Below are 17,267 nucleotides of genomic sequence, written 5' to 3' on the forward strand. Positions count from 1 at the left end.
AGGAGTGACCAGGATCAGGAAGGTTGAAAGAAGAAAGTAAATCAAAATGTAGCAGAAAACAAGGAAAAATGATATATTTCAATTAAGCCAGTGGGAACCGGGGTTTATAGTGGAAGTCACATCATACTACTGAGAAATTGAGTAAGGTTAGGTCAAAGATAGTCCTATAACATGTGAAACTTATGTTTGGCCTATAAAACAAGCAAAGGGCAATAAAAAAATCTTACAGTGAATGCAAAGTGGAAGGTAACTTACAGTGTCTGTGTGTCTGTGACAGGCACAGTGCCATGGAGTTTAGGAAAAGGACAAACAACAGCTGTGTTGGCTGGAATCATCATTTTCCCCCTCACCACTGCAACTGCTCAGTCTATAGGTTCTCCAACATCCACTGTTAACCTCTGTTTCATTGCATCAGTCTGTTAAGTTGTACTCTTTGCATAGCTGCTGCCTAGACTAAGTCATTACCAGAGAAATATTTAATCCCTGGATACATGTTCCCATAACAGCAGTCATCCTTAGGGACTTGTACATCTTCTAACCAGAACATAAAAGTGAACCCAATTAGCTGCTCTACAAGGTGCTCACGCTGGCATTGATAATGACAACTGCTATGGTTACCAAAGTTTAGACTTTGAAAGATGCATGGAAGGCCAGGTGTGATGACTTATGCCTATAATCCTAGCACTTTGGGAAGCTGAGGCAGGAGGATTGCTTGAACCCAGGAATTCACAACCAGGCTAGGCAATAGCAAAACCCCATCTCTACAAAAAATAGAAAAATTAGCTGGACATGGTGGGCATCTATAGTCCCAGCTACTCAGGAGGCTAAGAAAATCACTTTAGACTAGGAGTTTGACGTTGCAGTCAAACTCAAAAAGAATAATAATAATAAAATTGATTAATGGAGCAGAGTTTAGCCTAGAGATCATCTTCATAGCTCCCCCTGCCTTTCTCCCCCAACTGTTGTTTCTCCAGCGTGTTACTGTGAATATCCTTACAAGTAATCCTCAGTGGTAAGCTCAATGAAAATCAGGGATTTTATCTTAGGATCAGAGTGCTGCAGGGGAACTCCATAGTTAGTGTGAACATGGATGTCTAGTCTGGTCATTGTGGATGCTTGCCTGGAAGGGGAATTTTGATCTCACAAGCTAACAGTCCTCATTCTGCAGACAGGGAGGAACCTGAAGCCCTGGAGGAAGAGTGGCGTAAGGAGTCTCAGTTAATAGAGGAAATGAGACAGAGACCTGTGCTCCTAATTCAGGGTCTAGAGCCCTTTTTTCAACATTTCCTGACTTTCTTCTACATGTACCTTATAGGTCATTCCTACGTTCTCTTGATAGTTCCTTTAGAGATTTTTTTGGTTATATGTCATCAAGTTTACTCTCAAAAACTTAAACTTTGAGATGAAATTTTCATAGTGTGGACTGAGAGTAGCCACGCCTTATAAGCTGTGGCAGAGTTCCACCATCTTTGCTCGTAGGCAAGGGGCCGAGTATACTGCCTAGTTAAATAACTGATCTTAGTCGTCTCAGTGCCTTATTCAGTTCCAGTTGCTATACCAGGCAGCTGATAAGCAACAGAAACTTAATTCTCATAGTTGTAGAGACTAGAATTTCAGTATCACGGTACCAGCAAGGGCAGGGTCTCGTGAGGCCCTTTTCTGGGTTGCAAGCTGCCAACTTCTCATTGTATCCTCCCATGGTGGAAAGAGAACAAGGCAGTTCTCTGGGGTCTCCTTTATAAGGGGACTAGTCCCATCTATGAGGGCTGCATCCTCATGACTTAACCACCTCCCAAAGGCCCCGCCTCCTAATACCATCACATTGGGAGTTTTAGGATGTCAACATGAATTCTGGGGGATCATGAACATTGAGTTTATAACAGTTGGTAATGGATCAGCTTGGCTTGGCTGTCTCACATTTTCCAGAATTCCTTTTCTTGTACGTTTTTGATTAGAGTGGGCCCCAAGGGAGATTCTTAAGAGATATTCAGAGGGCAAACAGCAGCCATTTTTATAACTCACATACCTGTCACCATGTGCTGGTCTCCCTCATGGACTGAGGAAGCAGCTGGACCTTGTATCCTCTGCTGTGTCCTCCAGCTTCTCTGACTTCTGGGCATCACCAGGTGTATATTGTTTAGTTCCAAGGCCAAGGAAGGCCTTGGCTTCTGCAGGATACCCACAGCAGAGGCAACAAAACTCTCATGCATTTCTATCCCCATGCTTGCAGTCCTTCAGCTCATGCTTACAGTCCTAGCTGGTTGCTTTTCACTTGTGTATCGTCCTGGCTTCTGCCATCCCTGGAGACTTCCAGCTCCAGTGGCAGGCAAAGATGACTTTAAACAGCTGCCACAATTACAGGATGTCACGTTCCTGTAAATATGTGTAAATATGTAATTTCCTAGTTATATTTGTGTGGTGACTGAATCATGACTGACACACCTCTGTCCCCCCAGAAGCCACTGTTTTATCATCATCACCTTATTAGTGGCTTGAGCAGAGTTTCTGTTGAACAGTGAAACATTGGGGCATCAGAATCCTGCCCTCTAGGATTCTCCATCTCACAGAATAGCACTGCACCTGAAAGAACCCATAGTAAATTAAATATCCCAACTCTCTTGAGTGAAGAAGCATCATTCAGTATCCAGCAACAACAAAATATATTACAGGGAGCAGCGCTTATGGCTCAAAGGAGTAGGGTGCTGGCCTCATATGCCAGAGGTGGCAGGTTGAAACCCAGCCCCGGCCAAAAACTGCAAATATATATATACACATATATACTATAGCACTTGGGAAGAAACAGCCCAGTCCAGAAAGAGATAAAAGATGGAAGAACTAGGGCAAGGGGAACAAGGTGGTAGAAATGAGCTCTTAGCAGAAGCCAAGACAGTCAAAGGACAGTGGCTCCTGTGTAGAGGAGGACAGAAGCTACAACTCCTTTGGAATTCCAAGAGCCAGAGAGCCCTGTGGTGTCACTGTCTCATGAAAGATGTGGGTGCTTTTGCTGTAGATGCTTTTGTATACTGCCCCCCACTTGACAGTCAACAGGGTAAGAGTTCAGAGATATACCCCATCATCCTGGCTGCCCTAGCTGTGAGTAATTCAGAGTATTACCCAGAATGGGAAAAGTTTAAAGATATCTCAAGGAATATTGATTTATCACTTGTCTATCACCTAGACAACTTACAAGTGACTTTTAGTCTCTCAATATTCAGGGTAGAATTTTTTTATTTTTTTTTTTTTGAGACAGAGCCTCAAGCTGTCCCCCTAGGTAGAGTGCCGTGGCATTACAGCTCATAGCAACCTCCAACTCCTGGGCTCAAGCGAGTCTCCTGCCTCCGCCTCCCAAGTAGCTGGGACTACAGGCGCCTGCCACAACGCCCGGCTATTTTTTTGTTGCAGCTGTCATTGGTGTTTTGGCGGGTCCGGGCTGGGGATTCGAACCCGCCACCTTAGGTGTACGTGGCTGGCGCCTTAGCCGGTTGAGCTATAGGCGCCGAGCCCCAGGGTAGAATTTTTAAGGTTCCAAATGCTTGGAATTCTGTTAGAAGCCAAATGCAATGGAGAGATTAGAGGGAAGCACCTAAAAGAGTATCCTCATGGTCTCTGTCAAACTTAGGAATGGTGAGAAAGCATGACTGGTGAGGGGTGAATGAGAGCAGCTTTCCAGAGGGCACCCCTGGCCTGTGGTGTTATGATGCTACCTCAACAATAAGGAGTTACCCAGACGATGATAGTCTAGAAAGCAAGAGAAGCTTTGATGGGAAGCCTACTTCTACCTCACGCTCTCTGGGGTAACTTTGCAGCTTTGCCATTAGGTCTCTGTCCTTGCCCAGGAGATCACCTTTTCCTAACAGATGAGACCTAAAAGCAAACTGTGGTCTTGGACTTTTAAATAGAGGTATGCCAGTTTAAATTAAACATCTGACTCCTCTGCATTTTAAATCTCTGCTATGACGTTCATGATTATGGTTCTTGTGCATCAAAGAAAGGTGTCCTACCCTCAGGAGGCAGGAAGGTCTGTAAATGTGCTTTCTTAAAAATGAGCTTAATCACTTCAACCATTTTCCTGAACTCTGATTTCCACATTCTTCCTTTTCCATAGAACCCTTAACAGGGTTCTCTTGTTAAGAGATCTCTCTTAACAGAGATCAGGGTTCTCTTGTTAAGGGATCTCTCTTAACAGAGATCATTCTTCCTCATCACACTGCCTTTGACTCTCCCACTCCAACAGACAGCAATTCCAGTGTATAGCTCGGGATGACCAAGCCAATGAGCAAATCTTGAAATACTCATTTTTCACAGAGTCAGGCTTAAGGGTTTTGAATAGCTGAAGTTTTGCTATGTTTTATTTTACTATTTTTACAGATTTATGGGGTACACGGACAGGTTGTTAGATGGCTGTCTTGCACAGTGAAGTCCAGGCTTTTTATGTAACCCTCACCTGTTAGATAATTTCTCATTTCATACCCTCTCTCCCACCTTTCCTATGTGTTTTTAAAATAAAATAGCATTTGGGTGAGAATTGGGGGAAAATATTTATGGTGGGTTTATATTAATCAATCACTAGATGACAGTTCTCTGCCACATTTGGTATTAAAAACTCCGTAGAGCCCTCACTTCAGTACTCCGTCGTCTCTGCTCCTGAGCTTCCTGATGTGTGTCTTATCACCTCCTGTGTGGGCAGTTCTGAGTTTCTTCCCACCAGCAGCAGCATAGGATTTTTTAGCCTAACTCTTTGAACACATAAAAAACACTTTAAATAAACTCTTTCTTCCTAGATACAAATACCAATCCAGCTTCCTTAGGACTGTTTTCTTTAGATTGAAAGTAAAAATTACTGCTTTCTGGCCAAAAAAAAAAAATCAGAAAAAGGAAATATGAAGCTTAAGATGCTACTGTGTAAGATAGTATCACTGTTCTCCTTAAATGCTGCTTTTATAAACAATAAAACCAGAAATCCTGGCTACACCAAGATCATGAAAAGGAAGAGTTTTAAGCAGAAAAAAAAAATCGATGGAAAGATAATTATTTTAATAGCTGCCCCCAGGAATATGCAGATGAGGGTGAAGCTATCCCAAATTAGCCATTAGATAAATCTTAAGGATTATAGTACAGCAGGATTTAAATTCCCTTTTCAAAAGTGCCGTAACTCTGCCAGAAACTGAATACACATGATTGCGACTGTATTTTTTTGACCGATGCTGTAGCAGCTGTGCAAGCTTGACCCACGCTGAGATGCCTCACTGAGTCAGCCCTTTCTGTATCCTTGTCTCTGCAGCGCAAATCTGTCCAAGGCTGCTTGGGGAGCTTTGGAGAAGAATGGCGCCCAGCTAATGATCCGCTCCTATGAGCTTGGAGTCCTTTTCCTCCCTTCAGCATTTGTAAGTTCACACTTCTAACTGCCCAGTTGGTCAATTGGGGTCAACAAATTGGGGTTTTGTGTTTCCTTTAGTTTAATGACCTGCCCAAGGTCAGAAGGTAATAATCAGGACTCTTACCCAGAACTTGTGCTCTTAACCACCAGCCTGTGCTCATGAACTTATTGAACACTTACTAATCTAGGTACAGCTGGTTACCTGCTTTCAAGGCATGTGCTTAATTAGAAACTGACAGTAGTGTTTTGGGGGACATTAACAATATTTAAGTACTGTGAATCCGATGTGAAGATTTATCACAAGGTGGTAAGTAACAAGTTACCAAAGGAATAGGGCCTGGCTGGTTACCAGGTGCAAGACATTTTGGGAAGTGTGACTGATTAGAGGACATAGTTAGGAAGCTAAAAAGCTTAGTGGGAATGTCTGAAGGATGCCTGGGATGTGTGGAGAGGTGGGAATGGCATCACACCTGCAAAGGAATTGGCAAGAGGACAAGCTGGAAGCAGAGAAGCTCCCATCATCAGCTGGTGTTCAGGGGATCACAAAGGACATGTGCTTCTTGCCTGATGAGCCCCCTGACCCATGTTGCCAGGATGTGGCACAGCCAGATGTCCAGCACAGCCAGCTTATCTCCTAGCTTTGGAACAGCTTGAGATTTCTGCAGCTAAACTCTTGACAAAGTGGCTGGCTTGCCTGTAGGGATGGGGTTGTGCAAGTTATCTGTTTCTATAAACATGAGAATGACACAGGCCAGAGAGACATTTCCCCTGTAGGAGACACACAGGCCCTGTGATCTCTCATCCCACTTCCTCACATTCACTCTCTAGACACATGCTCAGAGTTGCCTGCACAGTGAGCTACCTGATGCTCTTTTTCCCTGAAATCGGGACCCACATGACACATGGGAATTTGATCTTCAGGCACCCTTCCTCTCAGTCCCCTGACTTTGCTCACTGTTTCTCTTCTCACACCATGCTCAGAAAAACAACTCTTTCTCCCTTTCTCTGTCCTCCCCTTCCAGTCTTTATCAGTTCTTTTCCTTCCTCTCATAATTTCATACAAAACTATGTCATTGGCCACTTTCGAGGGTGGTATCAGAAGATTTCGGCACATTTTATTTCTCTCCTACAAAGTAAGACAAAGCAGGTCTATGTTGCTTGTAACTAAACATTTCAGCTTCCACAGCCCTATAAGGTATATGGTTGCCCTGTCTTGTAGAGGGTGTTCTACAACCAAAGGGGAGATCCAGCCCCCAAACCTGTCTTCTCATTGATCCCTCCCAGGATCTTTATCATTATCACAGCTTCTAGAAACCAATGTAGTCACAACCCTGAGATAGCAGCATTCAGTAATTTGGTGTAATTATAGCAACTGTGGTTTTAAGCTGAGGCTGGAATTTTTTCCCAGTAAATAACTTAAGTAATGGAATAAATTCTGTGTCCCTCTTGTTTGGATTTTATTGTCAGCATTTGTAAAATTCTAGTCTTTTTTTGACTGTGCTAACCTAATCCTTGATCATGAGAATAGTAATAGGCCCTTCCATGTCCTCTAGACCACTAAGCTACTAACTTTTATTTCATATATTCTTTCTCTATACATCAGAAAAGGCCGATGGAGAAAAAATAACTGAGAATGATCATTAAAATCCCCAGCGGACTTCATACTAGGCTCTTATTTATATGCTTTTGTAATAAGAGCCCCATTATAGCACATTCTAGATAAAGTAGATGTTCCATAATTCAAAAGGATCATCAGGCAAGAATATGACCCTTTTTGGCTGTGCCAACAGATTCAAGAGCTAGGCCCCAATTGGGGTGACTATGTAATTAATGCACCAAGGTGGTAACAGATTCTCTAACAGTTTATTGGCATGTCTCGGGATACAGAGCCTGAACCAGCACTGTCTTGCATGCTTCCTGCACAACACTGATGTGGGCCCACAAACCACACTTCTCTTGGCGTCAGCCGTTTTCCCATTTGGTTGGGTTGCTTGTGTCCTCCAGTGAATCATAAATGACTTTTGGCAAGGTGCTGTAATTAGGCATTGTGAACAATACACAGAAGTGTTTTGACCTTGCTGTTCCCCTCCTCGGGAGCTAATAGTCAACTTGGGCTTGCTGGTTGTCCCTATATGTGAGTAATAACACAAGAGATAGCCTCGGTGTGAGCTGAGTGCTGAGATATAAGGGAAGTGTCTATCCTGAGTGAGCAGAACCCAGAGGACTAAGTGTCAGTCCCTATATGTTCATTTAATAAATGTCTTAAAGATTTCTGTCTCAATCATAATCCTAAAATGTTTACTGACAACACAGTATTTCTTTTTTTTAGGTTTCTCATCAATATTAGTAAGACATGCCTTTTAATATTTTTAGTTACATGTTTGCCAAATAGACTTATTTAATACAAAATTTTGTAGTCATCTTCCTAACTGGATGTTATCCAGAATTCAGTTCCTTGAGATCAGCCCACCTCTGTACTTCATGGGCAGAACTCTGTGTCCATAACACCCACTTTTCTGCATGATCAGCAACTGGAGTTGCCACTTTTGTCCTTCACCCGTAGACCATGTCTCTCACTGTGTTCCAGAGTGCTGACTGGAGGCCATTGTTGCTTCCAATCAGTCAAGTTTGGTCCCCAGAACTGCAGAAGTCTCACCTAGAGGGGGCGCCGCAGTTCTCTACTTCCCTACAGCCATGATTAGGACTTGTCATTCAGCAACCAAGTGGCCGTGCAACAGGACTCTACTATGACCTAAAAACTGTAATGGATGGATAGGCAGCATTTCCCATTCAAAGTAAAGATGCCATTTAAAACTTCTGGGGGCTTATAAATTCCTAGTTCTACTTATTCCAATTAAATGAATAAATCTAGAAATATATCCTTTTGAGATCAAACTAACTTGCAATTAGAACAAGTGTCGATAGCTTTCCCTTTGATTAAGAATACTTGGAACAGGCATGGCACCTGTGGCTCAGCGGCTAGGGCGTCAGCCATGTACAACAGAGCTGGCGGGTTCGAATCCAGCTGGGGCCTACCAAACAGCCGTGACAACTGCAACCAAAAAATACCTGGGTGTTGTGGCAGGTGCCTGTAGTCCCAGCTACTTGGGAGGCTGAGGCAGGAGAATCGCTTAAGCCCAAGAGTTGGAGGTTGCCGTGAGCTGTGCCACCACGGGCACTTTACCCTGGGCGACAGCTTGAGACTCTGTCTCAAAAGAAAAAAGAAGACTTTGAACAGCTTTGGAGGTTAATATCAAGATACATTTGACTTTATGCCCCCAGCACTAAGTGATATTTGATTTGTCTTAGGTGCCTAATAAAAGTTTGTTAATTTAAATGAAGACTTTATTCTTTGAAGTCTAGTATCAATTTATTATGTTTTCTGGTGTCCCTTAAAGTGTAATTATTAAATTAGACTACTCATTTATGTCAGAAAATCCCAGTATAATAGAGACCTGATGATTTCCAAGATTAGTAGCTGCCAGAAGCAGTGGCTCGCGCCTGTAATCCTAGCATTGAGGCCAGGATGAGTGCATTTCTTGAGCTCAGGAGTTTAAGGTCAGCCTGAGCAAGATAGAAAAATTAGCCAGGCATCATGGTGCATGCCTATAATACCAGCTACTTGGGAAACTGAGGCAAGAGGATCATGTGAGCCCAAGAGTTTGAGCTTGCTGTGAGCTACGTTAATGCCATAGCACTCTACCGGAGGTGACAGAGTGGAGACTCTCAAAAAAGAGAAAGATTAATAGCTATGTTCCAAATCCTTAGGCATCTGTGTGTCTGTCAGGGAATGACATGTCTTTCTGCATTCTTTCCTTTTGGTGTTTTTTGAACACCGTCTTCTTCACACACTGTGAGGGCTCGAGCCTGCCCTAATACGCTGTGGCTGGAACTCCTACCACTGGGAATAACACACATAACAATCTGAGAATCCTGGAACAATGTCTAGTATTGTTACCTTCCTGATAAAGGGAGCCCAAATGGCCCTACACTTATCTAAGAAATGAGACATCTCAGCTGCCTGTGAGCCCAAATTCCCTTGCTCCTGCATTATGGGTTCCTTCTTTTCCATGGTCAGAATCAAAAATGCTTCAATCAAATCTATAAAAAGTCAAGTCTGTAGTTGACTTCAGTCTTCAAGTCTCTTTGCCTTTTTTCTGTCCTGGTTAAACTATTTTATTGTCTTTTTATTGTCAAAAATGGCATATGGCACAGGTGTATGCTCTCTATGGCTATGGGTCTGGTTGGAAGAACTAAAAAAATTTACAAGAGCCACCCCTTTAACCCTCTCCTTGACCTCCCTCCCTGCACTGCCTCTGCCCCTGCCTTGGCCCAACCCATCAGTTGTGGGCTTCCAGAGTTTCCCAGGAAGCTGCAGCTGGCAACATTGTTTCACATGGCCCCTGGTAACCTCTGATGTTCTCCCAGCAAATAAAGCCAGGGCCCTAGGATTCTATTCTTTCCTCTCACCTGTCCCGTCTCATCTGCCCTACAGTTATCTACTCCCCTGGATTAATTGACTATTTTTTCCTGCCTCATCTACTACTCTGGGAGCTGTGTTTACCCCCCTGTCCCCATTAGATCTATGTTCCCCTGTCCTTAAACCTTCACTGGCTCCACTTGGCCCAGGAGATGATATCCAGATTCCTTTGTGTGACATCAAGGTCTGTTGTGAGCTGGAGCAGCATGCCTCCGAGCCTCCTGTCCTGACCCCTCCCCTCCGCACACAGCCCTGGGCTTCCTTTCCCACAGGTTCTCGAGCATACTGTCTGTAGGCCTTGGCAGCAAACTGCCCCTGTCGAGTGCGATCCTGGGTTACTGCTGTTTACCTCAGACTCTGAAGTAACTTGGAAGACAGAATGTGGGAGAACACGTTGGAGAGATACCAAGAAAAGGAACTCTGTCCCAGAATATACAGTTTGAAAATGTAGAGGCCTCAGATCTGTAAGAGCCAAAATGACAGAGAGAAAATGGACTTTGAAGTGAGACAGACCAGATTTGGAATCCTGCTTACAAGCTGTGTTAGACTCGGCCTGTTTTTCTCAGGTGTACTATTGGGACAGCATCGTAACCAACTCATAGGATTCTGTGAGAATCAAGTCGTAACCTGTGAAGTGTTCAAAAAAGTGTCTAGTGCTTACTTAGCAAGTGCCCAGTAAGATTGATATTAGCAGTAACAGCATATAACCACACAGTTCCACAGAAGGGGGAAAGCAGAGGCTGGTACTCTCCGGGCTTTCAATTAAATCAAAATCTTCATCTCACCTACATGATGTTGTGTTCTTTTTTCCCTTCTGAACTGTACTCCACCACAGTCAAAACAGCCCTTTGTTTATCAAAAATTTATCCTTTAAAGCCCTTTTAGAGTTACACTTCTCCAGGAGGCTTTTCCTAAGCCCTTATTTGGAAATGCTTCAGTAGGTGATCCTGTACTGCCTTGTAAGAACAACATACCACCACCTTCCTGAAATTTACCTGTCAATTAGTCTATCTTTGATTAAGTGTGCTCCTTCTGGCAAGTTTAGCTGCTATCACTGTTTCACCCAGGAAACCAGATGCTTTGTGTGGGGTTTTGCTACTTGAGTTTGCTAATCAGATAGCTGCAACTAAAAATATAAATTACATCTCTTAACTGAAATTAGAGCATGCTTCTTGTTCACTATGATTGTGCTAAGCTGCTAAAACCTAAATCATCACAATGATAACTAGGTCTTTAACTCCAAAGCTGATGAAGGGCAAAGCCAGCAATTTCTCATGTGTGATAGATGTCCACCCTCTCACCTGGTGCTTTATAAATGTATTATCTTAACTGTCTTTTACATATCCATCCCTGGGAGGGCGCCTTCCTCTGTTTTGTAAAATGCCAAGTGGTACCGCTGTGATACATAAATAATGATAATTAGAAAGCAGCCTCAAATTATTTGACATCCAGATTGAAGAGAAAAGTGGTACTTTTTTTTTTTATAATACCCTAGAATTTGGATCAGAAATGACATTCAATAAAAAAGCATCTTGGTTCCTATCAGGGACGGCTCAAACCTTATAGCTGTGGTCAGATACAAAGTGGGGCCATGGAATGAGTAGTGTCTCAGATCTGGGCCAGGCCATGAAGACGCATAATCCACTGCCACAAGGCGTTTCAAAACACCAGGATTAAGCTAGGCACTGAAAAAGAGGGAAGTCATTTTTTACGTGAGGTTCCATAGAAGTATTTAATAGTCTTTAAATTGGCATACTTCCCAACTTCTGGCCTCTTTTATTTTTCCAAATATCCAAATACCAGGGTTTCCAGAATTGGGCTTATCCTGAGTTGGCCTACGTCAATATTGACTTAGATTTTTAAGGAATTCTTCCTTTGTCATGGCTCCTGGCAGTGAACGTAATACCATTTGTTTCCTTGGTGGAAGGAACCTAGTACCAAGAATCAGAAAGGCGGGGTTCCATTTCCACCTTTGCCTCTTTTTCTTTCTCTTTTTTTTTTTTTTTTTTTTTGCGATAGTATCACTTTGTCACCCTAGGTAGAGTGCTGTGGCGTCACAGCTCACAGCAACCTCAAACTCCTGGGCTTAAGTGATTCTCTTGCTTCAGCCTCCCAAGTAGCTGTTCTTACAGGTGCCCGCAACAACACCTAGCTATTTTTTAGAGATGAGGTCTCACTCAGGCTCAGGCTGGTCTCAAACTCATGAGCTCAGGCAGTCCACCTGCCTTGGCCTCCCCAGTGCTGGGATTGCGGGCATAAGTCACTGCTCCTAGCCTTCTTTCTTTCTTTTTTTAAACAGAGTCTCAGTGTCGCCCTGGGTAGAGTATTGTGGTGTCATAGCTCACAGCAACCTCAAACTCTTAGGTTCAAGTGATCCTTTTGCCTTAGCCTCCCAAGTAGGTGGGACTATAGGCGCCTATTGACTGTAGGCAATTTTGGCTAAGTTTTGATTAGTCAAAAATTGATGATGGCTAATTTTTTTTGATGTCTGGCTAATTTTTCTATTTTTAATAGAGATGGGGTCTTTTGCTCAGGCTGGTCCAACTCCTGAGCTCAAGCAATCCACCACATCTGGCCCAGCTTCCCATTTTAATAGCTGTGTGGCTTTGAGCAACTATTTAATCTCCAAACATATTTTGCCTTCCTCAGGGTCACATAGAATACCCTGAATATATTTATAGTTATACTGGCTTATTTCCTGGAATATTTACCATAGATTAATTAATGTTCTAAATAACATGTATCGTCTTGCAAGAGCCGTAGAAGTAGGTACAATTATTTTCATTTAATAGATGAGGAAACCAAAGCCCAGAAGGGTTAAGTAGCTTTCTTAGAGTCACACAGCAAGTAAGCAGTCTATAAAAGAGATTATGAAGAGTTTTCCTCCTCTCCAGAATGTGTCAGTGATGGGCTGTAAGGGAAGAACTAGTGCTAAGGAGCTGGCCTGGTGACCCTCCATCTCTTCTCCATCCTTCCTCTGCATAAATAGTCTCGCCATCTCCAGATGTGCCAGCTCTATACCAACTTTGCCTTTGATAATGCTGCCCCTCCCCTGGTCTTCTTCCCTACCATCTATCAAAATTATACCGATTTTTCAAGGCCCAGCTAAAATAGTCTCTCCAAAGCCTTGCCTTATACTGTACTGGAAGAAGGTACTTTCTATTTTTTCTTTTTTTTGGGGGGGGGGGAAGGGAGGGGGTCCTGGAGTTTTGTGCCAAGCATCTGTCACCTGCTACCTTTGACTGTATTAGTGATCACTTTTTTCACCCATGTTGTAACCCTATACCTTCCCATAGGTCTTAACATGCACAAAACCCTGACACACAGTTTATTTCATTTGCTATTATGCTAAAGCCTATAAAGCAAGTTGGCTTTGATCCCATTTCTATAGCTCAGTATTTCTGGGACCACTATGCATCAGGACTTGTGCTAGGCCTTAGTCCTTGTTCTTTTTACAGGTTCCTAAGTCATTAGCACTGCTTGATAGGTGGGTATTATGGATATAAAGAGTGGACACGCAGTTAGGTGCCAGGATAATCCAGGAAGGTGGCCGGGGAAGATCAGTGTGCGGAAATGTGGGTGAGGGTCGGGGGGGGTGGGGGGGACAGTGGCCAAGTACTAAGCTCCTGTACTGTGGCAGAGGGAAATGGCAGTGTGTCATCAGCCCAGATACAGAACCTCAACTTCTACTCTTCAGATAGAGATCTAAAATTAATATTCTGTTGAGGAGTTCTTAGAATAAACCTTCCATTTTGGAGGTCTTGGAGAATTTTCACTTTTCTATTTCTGTCACATTATGTTGGAGCACTTTCATTATACATGTAAGCAACTTTCTTTCTTTTTACTCCAGAGCAGGCAGCCTGTTACTATAGCAATATTGGAAGTATTTTGAGGTATTTTTATACAGTTTTACAAACTCCCTGCAGACAGTACATAATGTTTGGTAGAAATGGGCTATCACATCCAAATGGGTTTCTCTTATTTCTTTATATCCTTTGTTAAACTTTTCCAAACTTTGCTGTAATTTAATTCCTGAAAATTGAAGTGCTCTCATTTTGAGAAAACAAAATAATTTGGGGGGGGGGGGGTGAGGAGGCTATAAATATATTTGCCCATGAACATTGGAAATAGCTGTGAAATAACTTGAATTTTGTTCTGAGTGCCATAAAGAAATGATTGCTTCTTAGATTCTTACGGGGTTTTTTCAGAAAATGAAGTGTAATCATAGATTCCTCCTGTGTGTCTTCAGGGCCTTGACAGTTTCAAAGTGAAACAGAAATTCTTCTCTGCCAACAAGGAGCCGATGGCCACCTTCCCTGTGCCGTATGATCTTCCTCCAGAACTATATGGAAATAAAGGTGAGACACAGATGAAGGAAAACCACAAGTGGACAGACCATAGTAGAAATAACAGAGCCCAGGAGAAGGCCACTGGTTTCACTGGGAGCCTGGTTCCTGGAACTTTCTGGAAGCTCAAGTTTGCAGAGGCCCCTTTGCCACCTCTCCGGGGCCCACTGTTCTCAAACTGGTTGGTCTTGGAACCTTTTATCACTCTCACAGTTACTATATTGATGTTCCTCAACTTACGATGGGACTACATCTTAAATCAAAAGCCCATGATAAGCCCATCATAAATCAAAAATACGTTTAATACACCTAACCTACAAAACATCATAGCTTAGCCTAGTCTAAGGTGCTCAGAACGCTTACCTAAGTCTACACATGGGCAAAATCATCTAACACAGAAGATTGTTTTATAATGTTGAATATCTCATGTAATTTATTAAACACTGAAATAGGGTTTCTACTGAATGCATATGGCTTTCACACCATTGTAAAGTAAAAAAAATTGTTAAGTCAGGGACCATCTGTATTAAATTAAAACCAAGAAATTTAACAATAATAAGCCCATTGCAACATACTCCTTAACACTGTTTCCAAAAGGAGAGAAGAAATTAGCAAGGAAAATGATATAAATTTTTGCATGCCTCTTTATTGTGTAGCTTAAAAGAAAACACCTGCGTTCTCATGGCTGCTCTGTTGCGGTGTCATGTGTCACAGCTTCTGCACACCTGTGTGAAGACAAATTATGGCTTGGTAGCATAATAAAAATAATTTTGACTTCACAGATCACCCTCTCCAAAAGGAAGGTCCCCAGTCTACATTTTGAAAACTGCTGTACTTGACTGTGACTTTAAGGGCCATGGACCAAGTATTTTTCACAATACAAAGTTAAGAGGAGTAACTCCAGGTGTTGTCTGAGGAAAGCTGGCTGTCTTAGGTGCTACACTTCTGTTTTCCCTGGGTGTGGCCCAGCCTCACAGACTGCTTTTGCACCCTTACCCGCCCCAAGAACAGGTGTCTTTGAGGTGGGTCCTCAGAGTGAGATTGTATGATCAGAATACACTTAATAACTTCAAATGGTAGCTGCGCAGACCACCATCATGAACATATTCTCGCCTACATGAGTGGCCAGATTATAATCTTCAGGTTTCTGAGTCAGCACTAAATCTAAACACAGAGCATTTGTTTCCTGATTAGGAAGTTTTAATGACATCACTCCATTAATACTCTAAAATCTCCAATTCCTTAACAGGGTCATCCATGCCCAATGGGTCCCCCTACTCCCTAGACAATGCTGGGTGAGATTTAGCAACTTTCCCACCCTCAGACTTTCTCTTTTCAGTTTTCATGATGAGGCAAACCTCCCCCTTCTGACAGGCCCATTCCTTAGATTTCCTTAACCAAGTTAATCCTATCTCTTGCTATCCATTGGCCATCCTGCCTCTCACAGGTGACTTTGTATTTCTCTAGTTCAATTGTGTTGATACTAAGTTACAGAAGGCATTCTTCCCTAGGTATGGAAGGCTCTCTAATGCCTTTCTTTTCTGTTGTTGAGTTCTGTAAATCTGTTATCTATTTGTGTATAACCCTTTTTCACGAGCAAAGTTACATAGGTTTTATCAGAACTTTAAGGAATCTCTTTGTTACCACCCAAATCACCACCAAAAGGGGGAAAAAAGAAAATGCTGCTTTAAAACCAAGAAGTCTTGGGCAGGGCGCGGATTAAGTGCCTATAGGTGTGAGCTGTGACATCACGACACTCTACCAAGGATGACAAAGTGAGAATCTGTCTCAAAGAAAAACAAAACAAAACAAAACAAGAAGTCTTGTTTATGTGCTAATTCTACAACTTACTAAGTAGCCTTGGGCAGTTTACGTTGTCTAAACCTTAGTGTCTCTAGCTGCAAAATGAGGAAAATGTGAATACCCACCTCCCATGTTGTTGAAAAGATTAACTGAGATATCTATAAAGCATACTACCCAGTGTTTAGCTCAGAGTGAGCAGGCAGTAGATGTTAGCTGCTTTATCATAATTGTTTTCATTAAAATGTATTCTTCAGGTTTTGGTACATAATAATAAATTGGTGTGAATTCCCTCCCCTTTTCCCTTAGTGAGCTGATGATTTCAAAAGTGTTTTATGCAGGTTACTCCCTAAACCTACCTGTGACCTTGATACCCATACCTCCTCCCTCGAGTCCTAATCTTCAGAAGACTATGAAAGCAAGAATGGAAGAGGTAGAAGAACCTTAAAAAGGTCTGGCGGTCCCTTTTCCAGTAGAAAAAGCATTCCCTAGAATTTAAAAGCTTACAGCTAGATAGCATCTTAGACCGTGGAATGATAAATCTTTTATTTTGCCAGTAAGCAGAATGCTTTCCAATGTTTAAATGGGTTTTTTTGGTTTTTAGGCATTTCCCTTGAAAGATATATATAAGAGAAACTAGAACATCTTATTTTATGTCATTACTATTTTATCTTCTACACTGCTTCGATGGCATATAAAATAATGCCAGTAATTCAGATATTACTTCTTTCATATATAGCCAACATTTGAGGGAGCTGTGTGGGACTACAGAAAGATATTTTGCCAAGATTTATAAAACTGGTTAAGAATAATTCAAAAACACTTCATTTCAAAAAGTGATTTTTAAACCATTGTAACACATAAAAGATCATGTTCAGTATTTTTAAAATCAGAAGACTATGCATAAAGTTTAGTATACTCCTGTGAACAAAGTAATGGCTCAATACCAGAGACTGCTGGGTAATTTGAAACCAAAAATATGATCAAATAAAGCAAAAACTTAAGACTCCACACTTGATCTTAGCCAAAAGGCTGAGAAGCAATCAAAAACTTAAGATTCACCCACCAGTATACCTTGCTTTGTGCAGGTATATGTTGAGCGCCTACTGTATGCAGACACTTTCTACATCCTTTTAACAGAGAGCATGACGGGCCCCAGTCCTTGCCTTCATCAAGCTTAAGTTACCCTTCTCCTGAAAAGTTGTACTTAACCAAACCCATGTTAGTAATAAGAACTGTAGTTTTATTTTATTTTTTTTTTTTT

At 42.2% G+C, this 17,267-nt stretch overlaps 1 protein-coding gene across 1 annotated transcript in view; it reads left to right on the top strand.

Annotated features, from left to right (window-relative positions):
* Positions 1 to 17,267, top strand: part of TDP1 (tyrosyl-DNA phosphodiesterase 1) — an 85,451-nt gene that overhangs the window by 62,045 nt on the left and 6,139 nt on the right. The window contains exons 14-15 of the mRNA XM_023511516.1: positions 5,282 to 5,384; positions 14,107 to 14,215. Of these exons, the coding sequence (XP_023367284.1) occupies positions 5,282 to 5,384; positions 14,107 to 14,215 (212 nt within the window). The remainder of the gene's footprint in view (positions 1 to 5,281; positions 5,385 to 14,106; positions 14,216 to 17,267) is intronic.

This window comes from Otolemur garnettii, unplaced genomic scaffold (genome assembly GCF_000181295.1).
Source record: "Otolemur garnettii isolate 467f Iridium unplaced genomic scaffold, OtoGar3 scaffold00020, whole genome shotgun sequence".
Classification (NCBI taxonomy): domain Eukaryota; kingdom Metazoa; phylum Chordata; class Mammalia; order Primates; family Galagidae; genus Otolemur; species Otolemur garnettii.